The following is a 21,723-nucleotide window of genomic DNA, read 5'->3' on the forward strand; positions in this document are numbered from 1 at the left end:
AGGTTTAGATGCTGCACGACCAGTACCAGCTGCTGTAATTGGTTCTGGTTCTTTAAGGATGTTTCGCGTTTTGGCTAATAACTCATCCGTTGTTAATCTGTCAATACATGACGACACTTGCAAAAGTCTACTGACATCCTCAGGTAAGCTCACCAAAAATGGCACAGCTTAACATTTTGTCGTTGACACCACCAAACGGTGCTGATAACTTCCGTAAATCAGCTAAGTAAACGTCCACCGTTTCATTGGGATGTAGATGCCAGATAGTGAACTGTTGCCATGCTGTATATAAGCCCTGCTGAATTTTTTCCAAGTCAGGTTCATCCTCGAGTTGCTGCTACACTGTATAGGCCTCTTCAGTTAACCTCAACGGAATGACTGTTGTTGGCTCCTCTATCTTGTACAATTTGCAAATATGCTCAGGCTCTCAACCCATTCGACAACAGATGGCCCAGCAGTAGATCCATTAAATTCCGGTATTAAACGAATGTCAGATCTGTCCTTTTTTTTTTTTTATAAGTTACCGCTTATCAAATTCACTTGAAAATAAAATAAAATAAAAACGCCGAAAGCGACCTACAAAATAATGCTTGTCTTTTCTTTTCTACATTTTCTGCTGGCATTTTACAAGCTAAGCAAACACGCGTTCCGTTTGTGAGAGTGATGCTTTGTATTATACATTGTAATGTTAACTTAACATTACCTGACTTTATATATAAATATATTTAAAAAAAAGGTTTTCAATTAATTAAAATAATAACTCACAATCAAAATAATAAACAAAAAACTCCACACACCTTTACAGAAATAGACACTATACTCTCACAATAAAAAAAAATAAAATAAAATAAAAATAAAATTTTGTTTAGTAATTAGGTGAGTTCGCTCTCAAAAGGAAAACTGGTCTCTTATTGAATAAATAAGGGACCAGTTTTCCTACCTAGCAGAAAGGGACGAATTTTCCGGAGACGAGTTTTCCGGGCACTATAACTAACACCAAGACATTGTTAAATCCGATAAACAAATAATACAACCAAAACCTAAAAGGGAACACGAAACATGATTGTGACATTGCCGTTAAAAAAAAATCAAGTTTTCATCTATGACTCCCTTAAACAATGCCTCCCCACGGGACAGAGTTAGACACCAGGGTCGTTTTTTAACGTGGAGAAAAGGTACAAAAATAAAAATTGCCTCAGTCGTGAAGGATTTCTTCTCCACTGAAAGAGAACGAGAAATGGAAGTGCCGCAATGCCGCATCTGAAGAACAGATACTACACTTTGATCTAAGCCAAACTTGTATTTACACGTAAAAATATCTGCTGTTATATTAATTATACGAATCTCTAAAATTTGAAATACAATAGCGGAAGTATGCAATGCATTGTGGGTAATAACGACTATTTCGATATTCGCCATGACGCATTCTTCTTAACACGACTTCCTGTCACACTCCAAACATCTGAAATACTATTTATAGCAAAACAAAAGTATTAACAAAGCATTAAAACAAAATTTCATCGTATAATCTTTTATTTATTTTATATAATTTTGTTTTTCCATAAAAACAATTCAACCATAAAATGACGTCATAAAATGTAAGTATAATTTGCAAATCTTTCTTTCAATTCATTGTTTTCACAAAATATTATTTTCATTATTATTTTTTTTTCATTCATTTAATAGCTGTCCATTTTGTTTCCTGGTAATTTTTAAATTTAATACAAAATAAAAAAAACTGATTCAATTTTATTTTAGTTTTTCCGGTATTGCTTTTCTTTTTATACGGACAAAACTATCGTTTTTCTTTTTTTTTCCTTTCTAATTCTGCAATTTTAAAACCGAATTTGTATTGCTTTATCAAGAAAACTCGAAAGATAATCAATTTTTAAAAGTTCATGATGCCAAATTATTTAAAAAGATATCAATTTTTCACATATAATTGATTCGATTTTTTTTTATCGTTATTGATTTTCATTTCATACGAGAATTGTTGTTTTCGGCGCTTCTACACTATTAGGACGAAATTGCGGAAATCGTAAAACTGAATTTCACATGAAAACAATGGTATGTACGTATTCCTCGTATTTTTAAGATGATTTAATTACAAAAATCGGGTTTGTATTACTGTACACATAGATTCGAAAAAGTTGACAAAAAACAAATATATAACAAATAAATGTTATCAAAGGCAAGATAAGTTACTTTTCTTCCAAACTGGATATATTTTTCGTGTTTTTATTTAATGTAACATGTTTATTCAGCTCGAAAAACATACAGTGTTTACCGATATATTGGAAAATTCAAAATATTGCCCGACTTTCTCTTTAACACAGTAAGTTTGGGAAAAGGTGTTATAAATAATAAACTAGACAAAATACTATTAAAAACCCACCGAATATATGTCAACCTATGTCACGGTAACATATATTGAGCGAGTTTCTTACAGTATTTTGTCTAGTTTTATATTTATAGCACCTTTTCCCAAACTTACCGTGTTAAAGAGAGAGTCTGGTGCCATTTTGAATTTTCCAATACATCGGTAAACACAGTATATTTTTCGAACTAAATAAACATGTTACATTAAATAAAAACACTGAAAACATCCAGTTAGGTAGAAAAGTAACTTATCTTGCCTTTGATAACATTTATTTGTTATATATTTGTTTTTTGACAACTTTTTCGACTCTAAGTGTACAGTAATACAAACCCCAAGAATCGATAAGGTAGAAAATTAAAAAAAAAACTTGATAAAAACGATCGTAAGACACGAGAGTTCAAAGGAAGGTAATTTTCCGTTTCGATTTAAACAAGATGGTCGCAATTTTTCACCTGCTATCACAACGTTTTCTTTTTAATAATTTAGTAATAGTCAGGTAATTTCGACTGCATAATTTGGAAGCAACCATTGAAATTTATTAGAATTGTCGAAAAAAAAAAATCAGTAGAAAGCATTGTTTTTTTTTTTTTTTTTTTTTTTTTAATCTGAAAACTTCATTTATCGACTACAAAATCTCGTCCTAATAGTGTAGAAACGCCTTATTTTCGTCTTAAACATTTTTTGGGTGAAAAAAAAAAAATCGTTTATTAGTTTTTAACCCAGAAATGTGGAATTTTTATTTCAGGAAAACTACAAATGAATTTTGTAATTTAATAGTTTTGGAAACTTTAAATATTAACAGTTCGAAAAGAAGTAATTTATTGTTTGATTTGGTTTAGCATTTTTTTTTTTTTTTTTTTGAGTGGGTCGGGTTATGTTAACTGTTCTGCTATAAGGTGAATACCCTAGAAACGTCTCTTCCAGTTTTACATAAGCACACTCTGATGTTTTTCAGAATGCGCTTGAATAAGAAATAATAATAGTAATAGAATAAGAAAGGTTATAATAAAAAACATATTTTAAAAGTAATTTACATGAAAATATTCTTTATTTGAACTTTTTTAAGTTGTATTTTTTATGTTATAATAAAAATATTTTTCTTTTTAATTTACATTTTTTTTTACATTATCTTATAATAAAAATATTTTTTCTTTTTAATTTACATTTTTTTACATTATCTTATACTAAAAAAATTGGCCAAAAACATTCATTCTTCACCTTCAACTGAGCAGTTTTCTACAAGGGGAGGTTACTTTTTTTGCCAACATTTTAGCAAGTCATCGTCTTCTTTTTGATTGCCTACGCTTTTTTTCAACGTTCCAAACTTCTGGTCAGCTAATGTCTCCATCAGCCATGAGGTTACAATTTTTTTTAACCTTTTTTTTTTTCTCCTGCAGGTTCGAACCTGCCTGCCTACTACCACTTTTTTTTTTTTACACCTCTGTCTACTGTTGTTTTGACCCCCCCCCCACTACAAATTTTTTTACACCCCCTTGAATTTTCCTTACTAAACTACCTACACACAACCGGGAACCCCCGCTATTATTGTTTTGATTACCCCTCAGGGTTCCTTACTAGACCACCTAAACACCCGGGCAACGCCAGGCACCCCTGGTAGTGTTATAAAAATTTTTTTTTCTTTTTACTTTGAAAGATTTTTTACAAGTATGTTTTCACACTACCTAGACACCCAACAGGACTAAAAACAAAACCTATTTAAGGGTGGATGAGCACTAAGTGCCAACGGCCATCTAACAAACTCCTCCAGACGGTTTCCCGTGGCCTTATGGTCAAGATCAAAGTGTAGTACCTGTTCTTCAGATGCTATACTTCAATTTCTTGTTCTCTGTTAGTGGAGGAGAAATCTTTCACGACTGAGACAATTTTTATTTTTTGTCCTTTTTCTCCACATTATAAAACGACCCTGGTGTCTAACTATGTCCCGTGCGGAGGCATTGTAAATAGGAACTCCTCCAGATATGGGTTAAATACCCTCGCCAACCTGCAGGCCAAGCATGGCAAGTATGGCAAAACCCCATCACATGCAAGAATAAAAAACGGCCCTTAGTTCCCAGCAGTTCTGGAGCCACCGTTTCCGGCAGCAAATGGCACAGCAACAGAACAGAGGGTGCTAAAAATCTCTGGGTTTGAACAGGCTGCCATTGGAAATTGAACATCGGAACGTACGACAAGAGGTCACTGCCTACTGACTTTAGAGTCACTGAGTTTGAGGATGAACTATAGAAGATCAAATTTGATGTTATAGGAATGTGTAAAACCAGGCATAAGGGTGAAGGATGTCTCATCATTAACAACAGCGGACACCACTTATACTATAAAGGTGGGAAGACCTCCTACATTGGGGTTGGTTTGCGGTCAACAAGAATATTGCAGGAAACATCAGTAACTTCAATGGTGTTTAGAGAGAGTGGCACAGCTCACTATCAGGATCAATAAGGGATAGCTCCTTAACGTCATCCAGGTTTATCTTCCAAGAACAGGCCATATTGATGGGGGATTTTAATGCTGAAGTTGGAATAGGAAATACATTTGAATCCATACAGTTAAGGAACATCAGAGGTGACACCTTTGTTAAGTTTGCAGAACACCATCAGTTAAAGATCATGAACATAAACTTCAAGAAAAAAACAAACAGACGCTGGACTTTGATATTCTTTAATGGCATCACAAAGAATGAAATTGATTTCTTCTTTACCAACAGGCCACACACTGTGACTGAGGTTTTGCTAGATGTCAGGCTAGAGACGGCAAAGCTTATAAAGCAACACTAGAAACCAAACACCCAGGGTTAAGCAGACAAGTCATCACAGTTCCAGCTGCTACTATCCAAGAGATTAAGGCACTAGCAAGATCAGAAGATCAAAACTGACTACAACAAAGTGACATCAGAGATCAGCTGGGGTGCACTGGAAACAGCTGGTCAATACAAACCACAGAAACTAGACAAACGGTCTACAATTACAAAACAATTGAGAGAGAAACAACAGCAGATTAAAAGAGATCGTACAAATGTACAGCACATCAAATACATTGAGATATGCAAGACTCTGAGACGTAAAATGGCGAAAGAAATTTTAAACTTCAATGAACAACAAATACTACAAGCCCTTGAAGTAAACAAAGGTACTAAGGCCATCAAAAAAAAGGCAGAAACAACATCACCTATCTCACAAAAGAAGATGGCACTCTCACCCATGACCTAGACAGAATTGTTTCATGGTGCAAGGCGTTCTAGGCTAAACTCTATACCACCAAACAACCAGAACATCTTCCAACCCTTCATGCACTGAATAAATTTGAGGAACATCCTCCACCCATCCTCCCATCGGAGGTGAGAGCAACTATTAAGTGACTGAAGTCAGACAAGACTGAAGGAGAGGATGGTGTTACTGAAGAAGTACTACAGAGCAGTGGTGAACCCATTGTTGAGATGTTTACAAAACTGTTTAATAAGTGCCTCTCAAGTGGAAAAGTTGCAGATGAATGGAGAAATGCATCATTCATAAGAAAGGACACACTGCAGATATTAAGAATTATCAACCAAGCAGCCTTTTGTCAGTGACATACAAGGTGTTCTCACAAGTCTTGCTAAGATGTATGCTAGGGACGTTAGACAGTCATCAACCATGAAAACAAGCAGGTTTCAGGGAAGGTTACTCCACCATGTACCGTATCCAGGCTGTCAGTCAACTGCAAGAGAAAGCCAATGAATACAAGATCCCACTGTGCTTTGCCTTTGTGGATTACAAAAAGGCTTTCGACTCTATAGAGTTTGATCCACTGTTCACTGCCCTTGAGAACCAAGGAGTTGACTCTACGTACATCAACTTGCTGAAAGACCTGTACAGTGGGGCTACATCTACTTTAAAGCTCCATCGTGACAGCAAGATCAAGCTGGAGAGGGGAGCAAGGCAAGGTAAAAACATCTGGCCAAAACTCTTCACAGCCTATCTCCAAGATGCTATAATCAGTCGAATTTAGTGGGAGGGTAGGGGAGTAAACATCGGTTGCAAACATCTGTCACATCTCACATTCACTGATGATATAGTACTGATGGCACATTCTCCTCAGAAACTAAATGACATTCTAAACAAGATCCACTCTAAGAGCAAACCGGTTGGCCTCAGCATGCATCTTGGGAAAACTAAGGTGATGTTAAACTAGTATGCTGCCAAGTCGCCAATAATTGTTTCTGGAAAGACCATTGAGGAAGTTTGATTGAAGTTGGAAAAGAAAATTATGAAAGACGGAGATCTCCTCCCTGAGATAAAGAGAAGGGTAGCATTGGAATGGGCAGCTTTTGGGAAAGTAAAGAATATCATGAGAAACCGATAAGCAAATATGTCAATTAAAAGGGAGATCTTCAATGAATATGTACTACCTGTGCTGATCTCCGGTAGTGAAACATGGGTCCTGACAACTCGCCAAAGTGAAATCTTGGCAATAGAACAAAAGAAGATGGAGGGGATAATGTTAGACATCACAAACGAATTATTAATATCAATACTGTCATCAAAACATTCAAACACAGATGGGAAGTCTAAGAAGGGGTTTCAGATTGAGTGATAAAATCCTTGTTAATGTTGATGTTTTCACAAAAACTAGTTTAGATAAAAAAAAAGTAGGTAAAACTGGCAGAGAACGCTCTGTTTTACGGTTGTTTTAAAAATGGAATTTAAATTTGTTTTATTCTTTTTTTATTGCGCATACCCCCAAATCGAGAAAGTATTGAAACAATCATAATTTTTTTTTTTTTAAGTATTAGATTTTATTAACAAAAATGAAATAATTTAAATTTTAAAGGTAAAAAAAAAATTTGGTATTTTTTTTATATATACATCCAACTCACAGTTCACATTGGAAATAGGTTTTCAGGTATGCTTACAATGAATAAACATCCCCACCGTCCACATGTTAAGAACGGCTTTCAGAATAGACACTCCCACCTTCCTCATGTTAACAGCTTTAATGGGATAGACATTCCCAACCACCCCATGTTAAGAATGACTTTTAGAATTGACACCTCCAACCTCCCCATGTTAAGAACGGCTTTTGGAATTTGGCACTTTAGACATATGACCGTTTTAAAAGTAAAAAAAAAACATTTAAAAAAATTTTTTAAGACTAATTTACACCTTAAACAAGGTGTATTGCAACTTGGTCGTGTCTAACAGGGAATTGTATGAAATTTCTGCATGTCAATATAGCCAGAGAATCAGGAAATGAAAGAGGAATTCCAAAAATCTAGAAGTCTGAGAAAAGAAACTATTAGAATAGAAACCTTTCAGGCATCTATATACCTCAACAGTGAAGGGGTGAGATTTTGCTGCTTGATCCAGAGTATATATGTTGATGGATGCACAAGTACTATGAGTTCATCAGTGCCGATCCCATTAAAGTCCTTGTTTAATATGCGTAGAGATGCAACAGGATGGAACTTGGATGATAGTGTGGGATGTATTAGATTTTAGACTCTTTTTTTAATGGATATATATTTTTTATGTATATATATGTGGTGATTTATTTAATAAAGTCATTCTTGACTTTTGTAACATTTATTTCGAAACATATTTTTTGTTATGTAAGGCTCACTCAAAAGTAAATGAAAAAACAAATAAAGTGGCACAGTAAAAAAAAAAAAAATGAACTCGTAACGTTAAATGTAAAAAATATATTTATTACTGAATAAAATAGAATAAGCGTTCCGTATTCACTACAATAATAAACAGAAGACATCGTTAAAAATGTAAGTAAAATACTATTTAAACTGTGGAACGATACCTTCTATGCATAATCGTCTTTAAAATAATCCAGAACCATAAATAGACAGTTCATATATATATATATATATATATATATATATATATATATATATTGTTGTTGTTGTTCAGGAAGTTTTGGAAAATAAACGGGTTTAATGATTTTTTAACTAATAAAGATTAAACAATAAAGGGAGATAATTTACATTAATTAATGTTTGCGATGATGATGACACGTTTCATTAATTAATGTTTGCGATGATGATGAGGTGACACCGTATGGACAAGCAAATTAATATATAGATATATCATATAGTGTTTTAGGACAAGCTGGATTTTGAGCTAAACTGTTTTGTTCTACAAGTATTTTGTTGAATTTTCGATTTTTCAGGGATTAGACAGGACTTAAATGATTATTTTATGTGCAAATTTGCTTTTCTTGAAATTTTAAATTGTTTCTTTTTTCGTCACATAATCAGCTAAAAACGTAGAATCTAATTACAAGATTTAGTTAAATGTGTTCATATATTTGCCATTATTATTAATAGTATTACTACTACTACAACAACTTATTACATGGCGGACTGATAAAATTGTCGCCCTAAAAAATAACAATACAGCTTTATATTAAAACTTTTATTGAAAAAATCAATTCGGGTAACTTGGTTTTGTAGTAGAGCTGACAGCTATTTAGTGTAACCACCTTCAGCCTCAATCACCGCGATACAGTTCCAGAACTGGAAGCATGCCTTTCCACAAGCGCTGTCAGGAGCTCAGCAAATACTTGGAAGATGGTGGTAATCAGGCTTGCTTTGGGTTGTGAGAGGTCATGTTGGTGATGTTCTGTATGTATGATCAAACGAAGTAGTCCAGTGGATTCAAGTTGAGGAGGGAAGTGAGAGAAGTGTACAGAGTCCTAGCACTTCTGAAGCCAGGCCTGGGTCTCTTTGGACTTGTGAGTTGGCACCGAGTCCTGCTCCCACATCTAAGGTCTGACAGCAGTCACGTGATTGCACTAGAAGATCACCATACTCTTCAGCACATCCAGGTACACTTTGCTGTTGACTTGCAAGCCCACTTTGTCAATTTAAGGTGGCATGATGAGACTTGAAACAACACCAAAGACAATAACAGTGGCGATAAATTTTGTTTTCACCACCCTGGGCATGCCGTCCAGATTTGTATTTTTAGGGTGTTGGTAATGGTCCTGTTGTCATAACTTGGATCGGTAAAGAGCATGACTTGTACAGTAGTGCATATCCATTCTTGCTTGGTGAACATTGTGCCACTTTCAGACATGATAGAAGGGTCATATTTCTCGTGGTATTTGTACATAACTGGACAACTAGTAGATGGTCTGCAACAAAAAAAAAGAACCGATTTTCTCAAAAGAAAATAGAAAGATGTCTTTTTTATCATTTCACTTTGTGTTTTTGTTTTTAATGCAAATCAGTCTAGCAACCATATTTGTGTAATGTTTAGAAAAAATATGAACATCTTTTAATAGCAGGAAGGTAGAGAACAATTAACAGAGCCATTCAATTTTAAGAATGGTTTTCTAAATAGTAATATTATTATGTAGAAACTTATTCTTGGCATAAGACTGTTCCTAGAGTGTTTTCTTATTTAACATACTCATTGCAGATTCTTTATAATCATTTATGAAAAGATTATGAATAACATTAACGATTATCAAATGCAAATGAAGTTGGTTTTAAAAATTTTTTCTCACAATTTTAATCAAATATTTTCAATCAATTATTTTCAATTAAATATTTTCAATCAAATATTTCCAATGAAATATTTTCAATCAAATATTTTCAATCAAATATTTTCAATCAATTATAAGGAAAATATTTTTAAAAATGTTTAGAAAGATCAACTCTTATAATATACATCTCCCTCTCCTAAGTGTATTTTTAATATTTTAAAAATATATGACAAACATAACATTACATTTTTTTACACATTTTTTAAAGCATCAAGTCTCTAAATGTTTAGGAATTTTAAAAGAATCGGAATCGGTACTTGTATAAGTATTGCATGATATTTTACATAAAGGATGATATATTTTTTACCATTCGCATGAATAACATAGCGACTGTTTTTTTCACATACACTCGACTTAGATAAGCAACTATATTTTTTATATTCATATGAATAACATAATCAACTAAATTTTCAACATTTGCATAACATAAGCGAGTATATTTGTTACATTCACATGAACAATATAAGCGACTATACTTCTTACCTTCCTATTAAACACCTTAGCCACTATATTTTTTACATTCACAAGAACGTATGCAACTATGTTTTTTACATTCACATGAAAAACATAAGCAATTTTTTACTGCTTGTATGAATAACATGAGTGACAATATTGTTTATATATACTTGAATTATATAAGCGTTTATATTTTTGCATTCATATGACCAATATAAGCGACTATTTTTTACATTCACATGAATAACAGAAGCGATATATTTTTACATTCACATGAATAACATTAGTGAATATATTTTTTACATTCACATGAATAACATAAGCCACTATATTTTTTACATTCACATGAATAACATAAGCGAATATATTTTTACATTCACATGAATAACACAAGCGAATATATTTTTACATTCACATGAATAACATTAGTGACTATATTTTTTACATTCACATGAATAACATAAGCGACTATATTTTTTACATTCACATGAATAACATAAGCGAATATATTTTTACATTCACATGAATAACATTAGTGAATATATTTTTACATTCACATGAATAACATTAGTGACTATATTTTTTATATTCACATGAATAACATAAGCGACTATATTTTTTATATTCACATGAAAAACATAAGCGACTATATTTTTTACATTCACATGAATAACATAAGCGAATATATTTTTACATTCACATGAATAACATTAGTGAATATATTTTTTATATTCACATGAATAACATTAGTGAATATATTTTTTATATTCACATGAATAACATAAGCGACTGTATATTTTACATTCACATGAATAACAGAAGCGAATATATTTTTTACATTTACAATGGTTAAATGAAGGGCGATTGTTTCCCTTTAGCATGGGTAACATTATATACGTTATTTCCCAAAGATGCATGTGTAAAGGACGATATTTTCTATATGTACTTAGGTATTGTAATGAATAATATTTTTACATGAACATGAGGAACGATAATATTTAGAGTTTTAATTTTTAGTGTATTTTAAATCAGTGTAAATGTTTATTAATTACTTTGGCAATGTTATAGAAAGCTTTGTATTTCATTTTGTAAAGTTGTATCTTTCATCCCATTTGTATGCAGAACTTTTCAGCTTTGGCTGACATAAAACATTTTGTTCTTTTACGTACAATATGAGATGCTTGAAATTATCTAGTATTAAAATAAGATTTCTAGATTTTATTTTCAATATATTTGTAACTTATTTTATTTATGGCTATTTTTTTAAAATTCTTATTTGATCATGATGAGTTATTTTGACATTATTGATGAAATGTATTTTGTATTTTTTATATTTTTATTTTATAGCTTAAGTTTCCAGCTGTTCTTATATCTGTACTCCATTCTTTATCTTTCACTATTTTTATATTTTGTTCCATTATTTTTTCAGAAGCATAACTATAAACCGTAACTGTACTTTTTCTGTATATTCATTATTCATCTTCAGTCTCACAGCAATTATTAATGTTTTTATACGTGCCTTGCTTTAATTGCTTACACGTGAAGCTGAGTTAAGACGTCTTCATTGTTATTGTTGAGATAGGAGGTAAGAATATTTTATAAAGGTAAAGGAATGACGCTATTTTAAGTAACATTTTTATTTTATTTTGTTTTATGTTTAAGTTATTTTTATTTTAATTCAATTCAAATTTATTTTTTATGTTAATTTTAAATTTATGTTTATTTTCATTCATTTTAAATCTATTTTTATTTTATTTCATTTTCAATTTATTTTTATTTTAAATCGTTTTAAATTTATTTTTATTTTAATTCATTTGAAATTTATTTTAAAATTTATTTTCAATTTATTTTTATTTTATTTCATTTAAGGTGTATTTTTATTTGATTTAATTTTAAATTTATTTTTATTTTATTTCATTTAAAATTTATGTTTATTTTAATTTTCAATTTATTTTATTTTAAGTCAAAATTTATTTTTAAATTTTTTTACAATTTAATTTTATTTTATTCATTTTAAATTTATTTTTATTTTAATTTATTTTAAATTCATTTTTATTTTGTTTCATTTTCAATTTATTTTTTATTTTATTTCATTTAAAATTATTTTGTATTAATTCATTTTAAATTTATTTTTATTTTGAAGTATTTTTATTTTGTTCATTATTAATATATTTTTATTGTATTTCATTTTAAAGTTATTTTTATTTTGATTCCTTTCAAATTAATTTTATCTTATTTCATTTCAAATTTATTTTTATTTTTCATTTTATATTTATTTTATTTCACTTTAAAATCATGTTTATTTTAATTCATATCAAATTTATTTTTATATTTTTATTTCATTTTAAATTTATTTCTATTTTAATTTATAGTAAATTTTTTTATATTTAAACATAAAAGACGCTATTTTCAACATGGACTAAACAAACATTATGATGAAACTACAGCTTGTATTTTTCTGTTTTTGAACACATTTTGAAAATTTATTATAATAGAATATGCAATTTAATTACAATCCTTTTAAATTGATATGTTAATCTTTTATTTTTACAGATAAAATATCTGGCCTGTAAGAGCAGAAATCGTTTTCTCCGTAAAATAAGTTGATTTTTGTTTTTCAAAATGTTTCAACATAATAAACACATGACTCTATTCAATCAAAAGAAAACATTTTCATGTGAAATATGCGGATCTTCATTTTCTCGCAAATCAAACTTGATTAGTCATCATCGCATACACACTGGAGAAAAACCTTTTTTATGTGAAACATGCCAATCTTCATTTTTTAACCAATCAGCTTTAACTAAACATGTGCGTATACACACTGGAGAAAAACCATTTTCATGTGAAATGTGTGATTCGTCATTTTCTGACAAGTCAACTTTGACTAGGCACCAGCGTATACACACAGGAGAGAAACCATATTCCTGTGAAATATGTGGAAGTGCTTTTTCTCAAAAAGCAAGTTTAGTTACTCATAATCGAATACATACTGGTGAAAAACCTTTTACATGTGAAATATGTGGAAGTTGTTTTTCCCATAAAAACTATTTGATTAGTCACAATAAAACACATACTGGTGAGAAATCATTTTCTTGTGAAATATGTAAGGCTTCATTTTCTAGCAAATCATACTTGATTCGACACAATCGTGTACACACTGGAGAAAAACCATATTTCTGTGAAATGTGTGATTCTTCCTTTGCTGATAAATCATCTTTGAATATACATTGGCGTAGACACACTGGAGAAAAACCACATTCATGTGAAACATGTGGAAAATCATTTTATCGGAAATCCTATTTGATTCGCCACAATCGAATACACACTGGCGAAAAACCATTTATATGTGAAGTATGCAAATCTTCATTTTCTCGAAAATCACACTTGATTAGCCACAGTCGAACACACACTGGTAAGAAACTATTTTCATGTGAAATATGCACAGCTTCATTTTCTATGAAATCAAAGTTTACTAAACACATGCGTATGCACTGTACAGCTGAAGTAAAAAAAAAAAAGACAGCATGAAAGAACATTATGAGTGAACTTGGGGGCAGAAGCCCAGGATTTGGCAAAACATAAAAAAAAGAGAAATAGAGAGAAAACCGAAAATTTAAATTTAATACAAAACGCACTAGTCTGTTGAGACTTAATATAGACACAATAACGCTAGAGAAGTCCCTTGTTTTAAAATGAGGTTAACTACAATAAATAGGCTAAATACATCCAAGATGTTAGCAAAAGAAATTAAAAATAAAACAGATATGCCTGAGCCACATAGAATAGTAGGCATAATTTAACAACAACTGAATTGGTTCTAAAATTATAAAAAACGCTTGGTATAGACAAACTACTCAATTTCTGGAATCAACCAACTAACATATTGTGCACCAAACATATTGAAAAGTTAGGAAAAGACACGAGTATTGCTGTTAAAAGTTGATACAACCCTTGCACTAGAAATGGGTAAAACACAGTACACTAATAAGTAAAGATCCATCTGCTGTCTCACTATAAGCTACAGGTTCTTTACTGGGGTGGTTGCAGACAGTATCTATCAACACCTCTCTTATGGAGAATAATTGGAAAAATATACAGTAAAGGAGAATGTGTTTAGGTATCTCATCTGGAGAATACTTGAAGATCATAGCAGAGCAGGAAAAATACAAATACCTTAGCATAGAATAGAGATGTTCTATTCAGCATGACAATATGAAAGAATGGCAGTGAATAATATATACATTGTGTAAGGAACATTTGTAAAACATTAGTTACAAACAAAAATAAATTGCCATTAGTCAACTGGCTATGCCATTGATAACATAATTTTAGTATTGTCCATTAGTTAGAAAAGAACATAAACAAACAAGACAATGTTGAAACCGTACAGAATGATATACTACAACTGTTGTACATGCATAGAAGAGCAGGAAGTGTTGGTCTCTCAGAAATTAATATTGTGCCACTATATCTGATTAGTTTCCAATATCCAACCTAAAAATGGTACACCAGCATGAGGGAAAAAGGAGCTAGCAGAACAACTTCATAACAAAACTGCACAAAGATTTTGGACAATACTATGTTACAAATGAAGAAGAATCAGTGAAACAAGTCTAATAAAATACCCAAAAAGTCACAGAAATTACACCATAAACTTCCATTGTGAAACAAAAAACTGGGCCAACCAAAAGTTAATGTTCTGCTGAAGTGACGTTATCATATGGTGCTACAGAATTGAGTGTGCAGATATCTATATGATGAAACGAGAAACTCGAGGAATGGACCAATCAACAGTTTATCAAGTATTTTCTTGATGAATTCACTCAGGACTATGTAAACTAAGACTGACTAAAAAGAAGATTCCTCCATTATGATCAGAAAAAGGGTTATAATCGTTGCTCAAGATAAAAGCTTGATGAGTGGTCTCAGAAATAATCAAAAATGTACGTTCTTTCACAGAAAAAGAACATAACCTACCTGACCTCCAACTTCAGGTTCAGCTGAGGGACGGTACTTCATGATGTCACACAATTGAGTGTGCAAGTATGTGTATGGAGAAGGAAATTTAGAAGTTAGTGTCTCTGGATTAAACAGAGCAGGGGGGAGATGATAATGGAATATTAATCTTATGTACGACATGAAAAGAAAGTGGAATATTCAGAAGATCCATTAATTATGAATTAGAGGAGCAACTGGACTCGTCAAAAAGAATTTCCAAAATCATCTAGATAATATATAAGATAATATATATTGGTAATATATCTAGATAATATATAAGGTGAAGTAAATGCAAGAGAGATAAACAATTGCATTTAAATGGACAGTTTGAATCTTTAAAAGATATTTTAGTTGAAATGCATAGGATAGTGAATGAGTGTCTGAAATCCGATGGATGCCCTCATCCTCATTGAACAGACATAAGAATTTAAAAAAAAAACAGAAAATAGACAAGTGTTTAAGGTCTCGCTGTACAGGGGTTTAGCAAGACAAACATGGAACACTTTACTACAGGTAAACTCAGACAAAATCGTCAAAATAACATTTGGGCCACTGTTATATATCTCAGTACGGCTAACCCACACTTGTTAACCTTTTACAAGTGATGTTACCTTATTTCTAACAAATAAATTTCACAAATGTGAGGCAACTCTGCCATTCTTGAGCTTCACACCAGAGGTATGGGAATGACAGACTTTTATTTGATGAGAGGAGACTTGAAGAACAGAAAAGAAATTGGCTGTAATTTGTCTTTGTATGAATTTATCGATAAATATGTTTTTGTATCTATTTTTGTCTTGCATTTTCACCCAAACAAGGCACATTGTAGGGGGAAGCATCAGGGGTACTGTGTAGGGAGTTAGGCAGCAAGATGTCAGTTCATGTTACACTTGAACTTCTGCAGGGATCCAGAAGGGAATTCCAAAGTCTAGCAGTTCTGGGGAAGAAACTACTGGAGTAGAAGGCTCTCTTACATCTAGGGATCTATCTTGAAGGGCTGGGATTTATCTGCTTGTAGGGTTGTCAGGGGTATTTATGCCACAGGGGAACAAGTGCTTGCAGTCCGTTAGAGCATTCACCGTTAAAGTACTTGTAGAACAATATATCAATATATCTGTTTTTGTATGTATTTTTCAATATATCTGTTTTTGTGTGTATTTATCAATATATCTGTTTTTGTGTGTATTTATCAATATATCTGTTTTTGTATGTATTTATCAATATATCTGTTTTTGTATGTATGTATCAATATATCTGTTTTTGTATGTATTTATCAATATATCTGTTTTTGTATGTATTTATCAATATATCTGTTTTTGTATGTATTTATCAATATATCTGTTTTTGTATGTATTTATCAATATATCTGTCTTTGTATCTATTCATCAATATATCTGTTTTTGTATCTATTCATCAATATATCTGTTTTTGTATCTATCACTATATCTGTTTTTTATCTATTCATCAATATATCTGTTTTTTATCTATTTATCAATAGATCTGTCTGTATTGTTTTTATATATATATATATATATATATATATATATATATAATACATATTTATATAATTAATTCGAACTTTATATATATATATAATATATATTTATATAATTAATTCGAACTTTTTTGTATAGTTGAATGATTGTGGTTTGATATTTTGTTGGAATAGTGAAGGTAATTTTCAGCTGATTACCAGAATTTTGCTGACGTGGAGAATTTGGGGGTCCAACAGATCTGTATTTTTAGTTGTTTAAACTTTTTTCTTTATGAAATGAGACTTTGTGTCTAGGTGTTTATAAGGGAGTCATTTTTTTTATTTTTGTACATAAACGACTATGTATTTATTCGCATCATTCTTGTACATTTTTTTGTTTTACATATATTTTTCACAGGATGGAGGAGTCGAGTGTTTGCCTTGCTATTAAAATAATAAATAATTTATAAAATAATAAGATAATGTTAAGAAAAAAAAATAAATTAAGGTTGCATTTAATTTTCGTAATGGATGGTCAGCATATAACATTTGAATTTAGAGAGGGGTACAATTTTGAATTTACGAGGAGTGATTCAGGTTTTTCGTTTTGTGATTTCTTTTGATCTTGATATTCTAAACATGAAATATTTTGATCAGAAATATTTGACCCTCTGATACTATAAGTTTCTGAGAAAATTATTTTCCTTTAGTTGAGAAGCACAAATGAACATAAGTGTCACTAATTACTTTCTATTTGTTGGTTTAAATGAAGGTTTCAGAATTACTTTTGAAATTTTAATTTTACAATAATAAACATGTCAGACATTTTTAATTTAGATTGAAATGGTTTGTGTATTCTGTCTAAGATTGGGTGCTTCATGAATGGAAATCCGGGGTTTTCCGCAAGCTTTGAGTCTTGTAGACCAGCTGTAATAGACCTACTTTGAAAAAGAGTTTTCCAACATGGCAGAAGAAGCGGATATTCTGTCCAGCATGAGCGACTTGAGTTGCAATGATCAACTTTAGGAAACACAATTGAATACTTCCTTAACACAGCATGAGAAGCAGATGTGGCCATTATGTTGTGAATCACTCAGGGAAGAAGACAGAGAATTAAATAAAAACGCTGCCGATATGTAACAATTTAAGTGAGTGATTTCCCTATTGGGAATGCTTATCACTGAGACGTAAGTAGGTAGGGGTTTTCTGTTGTTCGCCAATATATTAGTAGTGAAAAGGAATGTCAATAAAAAAAGAGTGTAAGGCCTGGGATGTAAAAAAAAATTTGGTGCCACCTGTGGAAAGAAGAGCTGGTCTGTAAAGCCAGGGACGATGATTATCTGTGTTATTGAGGCAGATGGACATTAATTTTTGTTGTTCGGCTGATTGCCGAAGATTTACTGACCATGTGTAGTGTGGACAGGAGTAAAGGATGCTCCTAAAATTGAGATTTGGGTTAGGGTTAGGGTTAAGAGACCATGAGGTCACATGGACTCTGTTGACCTTTGAGGGCACAAGGATTAGCGCCACATGGTATTACTTGTGGATGTTATTTTATTTATTTATATATTATTCATTGGATTATGGTATGATAGTTTTCTTTGCTGGCAGAGTGGCCATGTATTGTTCTATCTTAGTTTTATCTGAGTAGGATTATTGTTCTATCTTAGTTTTATCTGAGTAGGAGAAATGTCTTTGCTATACATTTTGCTAAAAAGGGTGGAACGAATGCTATATAGTTGAACATAAGAGAAATTAACTGTTATTTATTTATCTTTGTATCTGTGTGTCAATATATCTATCTTTTTATCTGTTTATCTATCTGTCTATCTAACTGGAATTATGTTTTGATAAAGTTATCGAAACTGTAAACTACACAGGTTGCAGCAGAAGCTCTAAAAATAACTAATCGGAAGGATGTGTCCGGTCAGACTAAGAAAAATTCACAGGCAAATATTCATTTTCCATTCTTCTGTGATTGACACGTTGGAAGTAATAAAAACGTCTATATAAAATCAACCATCGTGTTGGAGTTGAAATGCCTTCAGTCACAGGTTCTATTCAAGATCGGATGAAATTCTCAGGTGGACCAAAAGACAGGACCAGATCAACAACACAGAAGAAAGGTATATCAAAAAAACATGTATGACACACACACACACACACACACACACACACACACACACACACACATAAGAACACTTAGATTGATCCCGGAACATAAATAGACTGATCAAGTATATACACATCACAAACCCAAATAGGTCGCAAAGACAACAAATGGTTCAGAAAGTGAAGAATCACCACATACATTTAGTTAGGCCATATAAAACAACGTCACCGACACCCACAACATTTATACATGAACCCCTCCATCAAACAATATATGTCTGTTTAGTACCATTATGTAACATGTGTCAATTTGATGCCTGTGACGAGAGTGTCCCATAAGGGTGCATAAAGTGAACCATAGAATTACCATGGAAACATAAGAAAAAAGGCAAAAAAACAAACTAACAAAGGAAAAATAGACACAACATTGAAAAATAATGAAGTGAAAATGGGACGAACAAAGTGAAAAGAAAATAAAGAGTCCGATTAATGAAGTGTTGAATTATTTATTGTGATCATGTAAAATAAGTCTGTTTGGTTCCATTATATAAAAATAGCACAAATATTACATTATAAATAGAATTTAGCGCAAATATTGTTGCAGAGAATTCAGGCTTCTTTCTTGATTAAACACTAATATGTGAAAGTTTAATTACAACACTTGGCCTTTTGGCCAAGATCAAACTGTAGTATCTGTTCTTCAGATGCGACACTTCCATTTCTTGTTCTCTGTCAGTGGAGGAGAAATCCTTCACGACTGAGACAATTTTTATTTTTGTACCTTTTCGCCACGTTAAAAAAAAACGACCCTGGTGTCTAACTCTGTCCCGTGGGGAGACATTGTAAATAGGTACAACAAAAAGAAAATTATTTCCGATTAAACTGTAATCGTGAAAAATGTTGTTTTTTTTGTGCAAAATCCAATATATCCATTATGTCTTTATGAACTATGTTTCTACTTTTTTGTACTTGGGGGTCATCACTTATCAAACCCCGGAGGCCACTCAAGGATAAGGGTTAAGGAATGTAAGGTGGTTGTGAAGTAATCCTTAATGATGTATATTAGGTGGAATTTGATTAATATCTGTAGGAGGAACTAACAGAAACTTGTTTCCATTAGATTTGAAAGCTCCCATGTTGTATTCCGTTGGCAAGCATGCCAGGGGAACAGTGTTCCAAAGATGGTCAGTTCTGAGAAAGAAGCTCTGTTCATGGAATCTACGTCTATATTTTTGCACTGAAAGAGAGTGGGGAAATCATATATAGTAGTTTTAGCTAGTCAAGTGTTTTTTGTGAAAGTTTGGCACGCGGGGACCATAGACTGTAGTTGACAATAACACTTCTCATACCATGAAAATAGCGATAGAGCAGAGACAGGCTGGCGACATCTCTTCAGTGGAAAAGAGATTGCAGGGAAGAAAAAAGGCATCACCTACGAGGTTTTGAAGCTGGTTTTGAACTATCAAGGCAGGATAGGGCATGCCGAGCAACTCTTGCCCAGATGTGGCGACAGTACTCCATTGTAGATCACACCTGACCCTTATACAGATAGAGGATCGTATAGGGAGTGAGATACTTATGAGAGTTGTTGAGTGATCCAACCATCTTTCCAGCGTCCTTGACAGCCGATTTGATGTATGTATGCAGGGATATCCACATTAATACATTGAGTTTCTGATTTCTGTTCATTCTTATAAGCCTATCAGAGAGAAAGGATTTTATAATTGAGAGGACATTCCAGCTATTTCTTGGGAAATAGACCTTTATGCCACACTCTATTAAAAGCTTTAGATATGTCAAGAGCTATTGCTCTAGAGACAAAGCCTCCATCGAGTTATTCGCTAATCCTGCGTGATATAACTGTTAGTACATCAGCTGTAGATCTCGCAGAACAGAAACCATACTGCATGTAGATTATTTTTGCCGAGGTGGTTGACCACTTCTGTTTATCACAGATTCCAGCAACTTACTCAGGAGACTGATTCGTCTGTACTGAGGAGATGATTGATCACCTGAATTTTTGATATAGAGCAGACTGATGAAGTTTTCCAAGGTGATGGGAAGCATTTCTCTAAGACAACGTTTAAACAGCTTTGGAAGTATGGGAGCTAGTCCTGATTGAAGCTTTTTGAGCACTATGACTGGAATGCGATTGGGGCCAGTTGCTTTATTAGAATCAAGGTTTTTGATAAGCTTGGCAACATTACATACATAAATTTGTATGTCGCTCAGTGTGTTTTCTGTCACAGTGCATTGGATAGGTGACTCTGATCGCAAAGGGTAGTATTTGCTCCAAAGTTCTTGGCTGACGAGATTATTGCTAGTAGGGATAGAGGAAATGCTTCTGTTCAGGACCTTATTTATTATTCGCACAAATTAGTGGGGACCAAGTCGCTGCTCTGCTACTTTAAACTTGATGGGCATACGAATCTCTTACATTTTTATTACTAATTTACAATGCTTGCTGGCAGTTCTAAAGCTAGCTTTAGTTTTACAATGTCTATTATACTAGAAACAATACAAATAAAGATTTCTGTGCACAATGGCAGCAGCGCATTCTGGAGTGAACCACAGCTGGCTGTTGGACTTTAGCTAGAATTTTTTATGGGTATGAAGCGACATATACCCACAGCTAACCATAGAGAAATGGTAGGTTCTATGGAATGCAAGTTTCTACTTCGAATAAAGTGTGTCATTCTCGTTACATCTGAGTGACATAGGGATCTGTGTAATTATAATAAAGTTTGCT

General features: G+C 32.3%; 1 protein-coding gene across 1 annotated transcript; it reads left to right on the forward strand.

The window, feature by feature from the left end:
• Window positions 1-1,429: 1,429 nt before the first annotated feature.
• On the forward strand, window positions 1,430-18,882 carry LOC145271291 (uncharacterized). Its single transcript, XM_080126843.1, has 2 exons — window positions 1,430-1,598; window positions 12,941-18,882. The coding sequence occupies exon 2, from the start codon at window positions 13,010-13,012 to the stop codon at window positions 13,916-13,918; it is 909 nt and encodes a 302-aa protein (XP_079982969.1). The 5' UTR covers window positions 1,430-1,598; window positions 12,941-13,009; the 3' UTR covers window positions 13,919-18,882.
• Window positions 18,883-21,723: the final 2,841 nt, after the last annotated feature.

Source organism: Euprymna scolopes, chromosome 46 (assembly GCF_053919585.1).
Source record: "Euprymna scolopes isolate OS-2025 chromosome 46, ASM5391958v1, whole genome shotgun sequence".
NCBI classification, from domain to species: Eukaryota; Metazoa; Mollusca; class Cephalopoda; order Sepiida; family Sepiolidae; genus Euprymna; species Euprymna scolopes.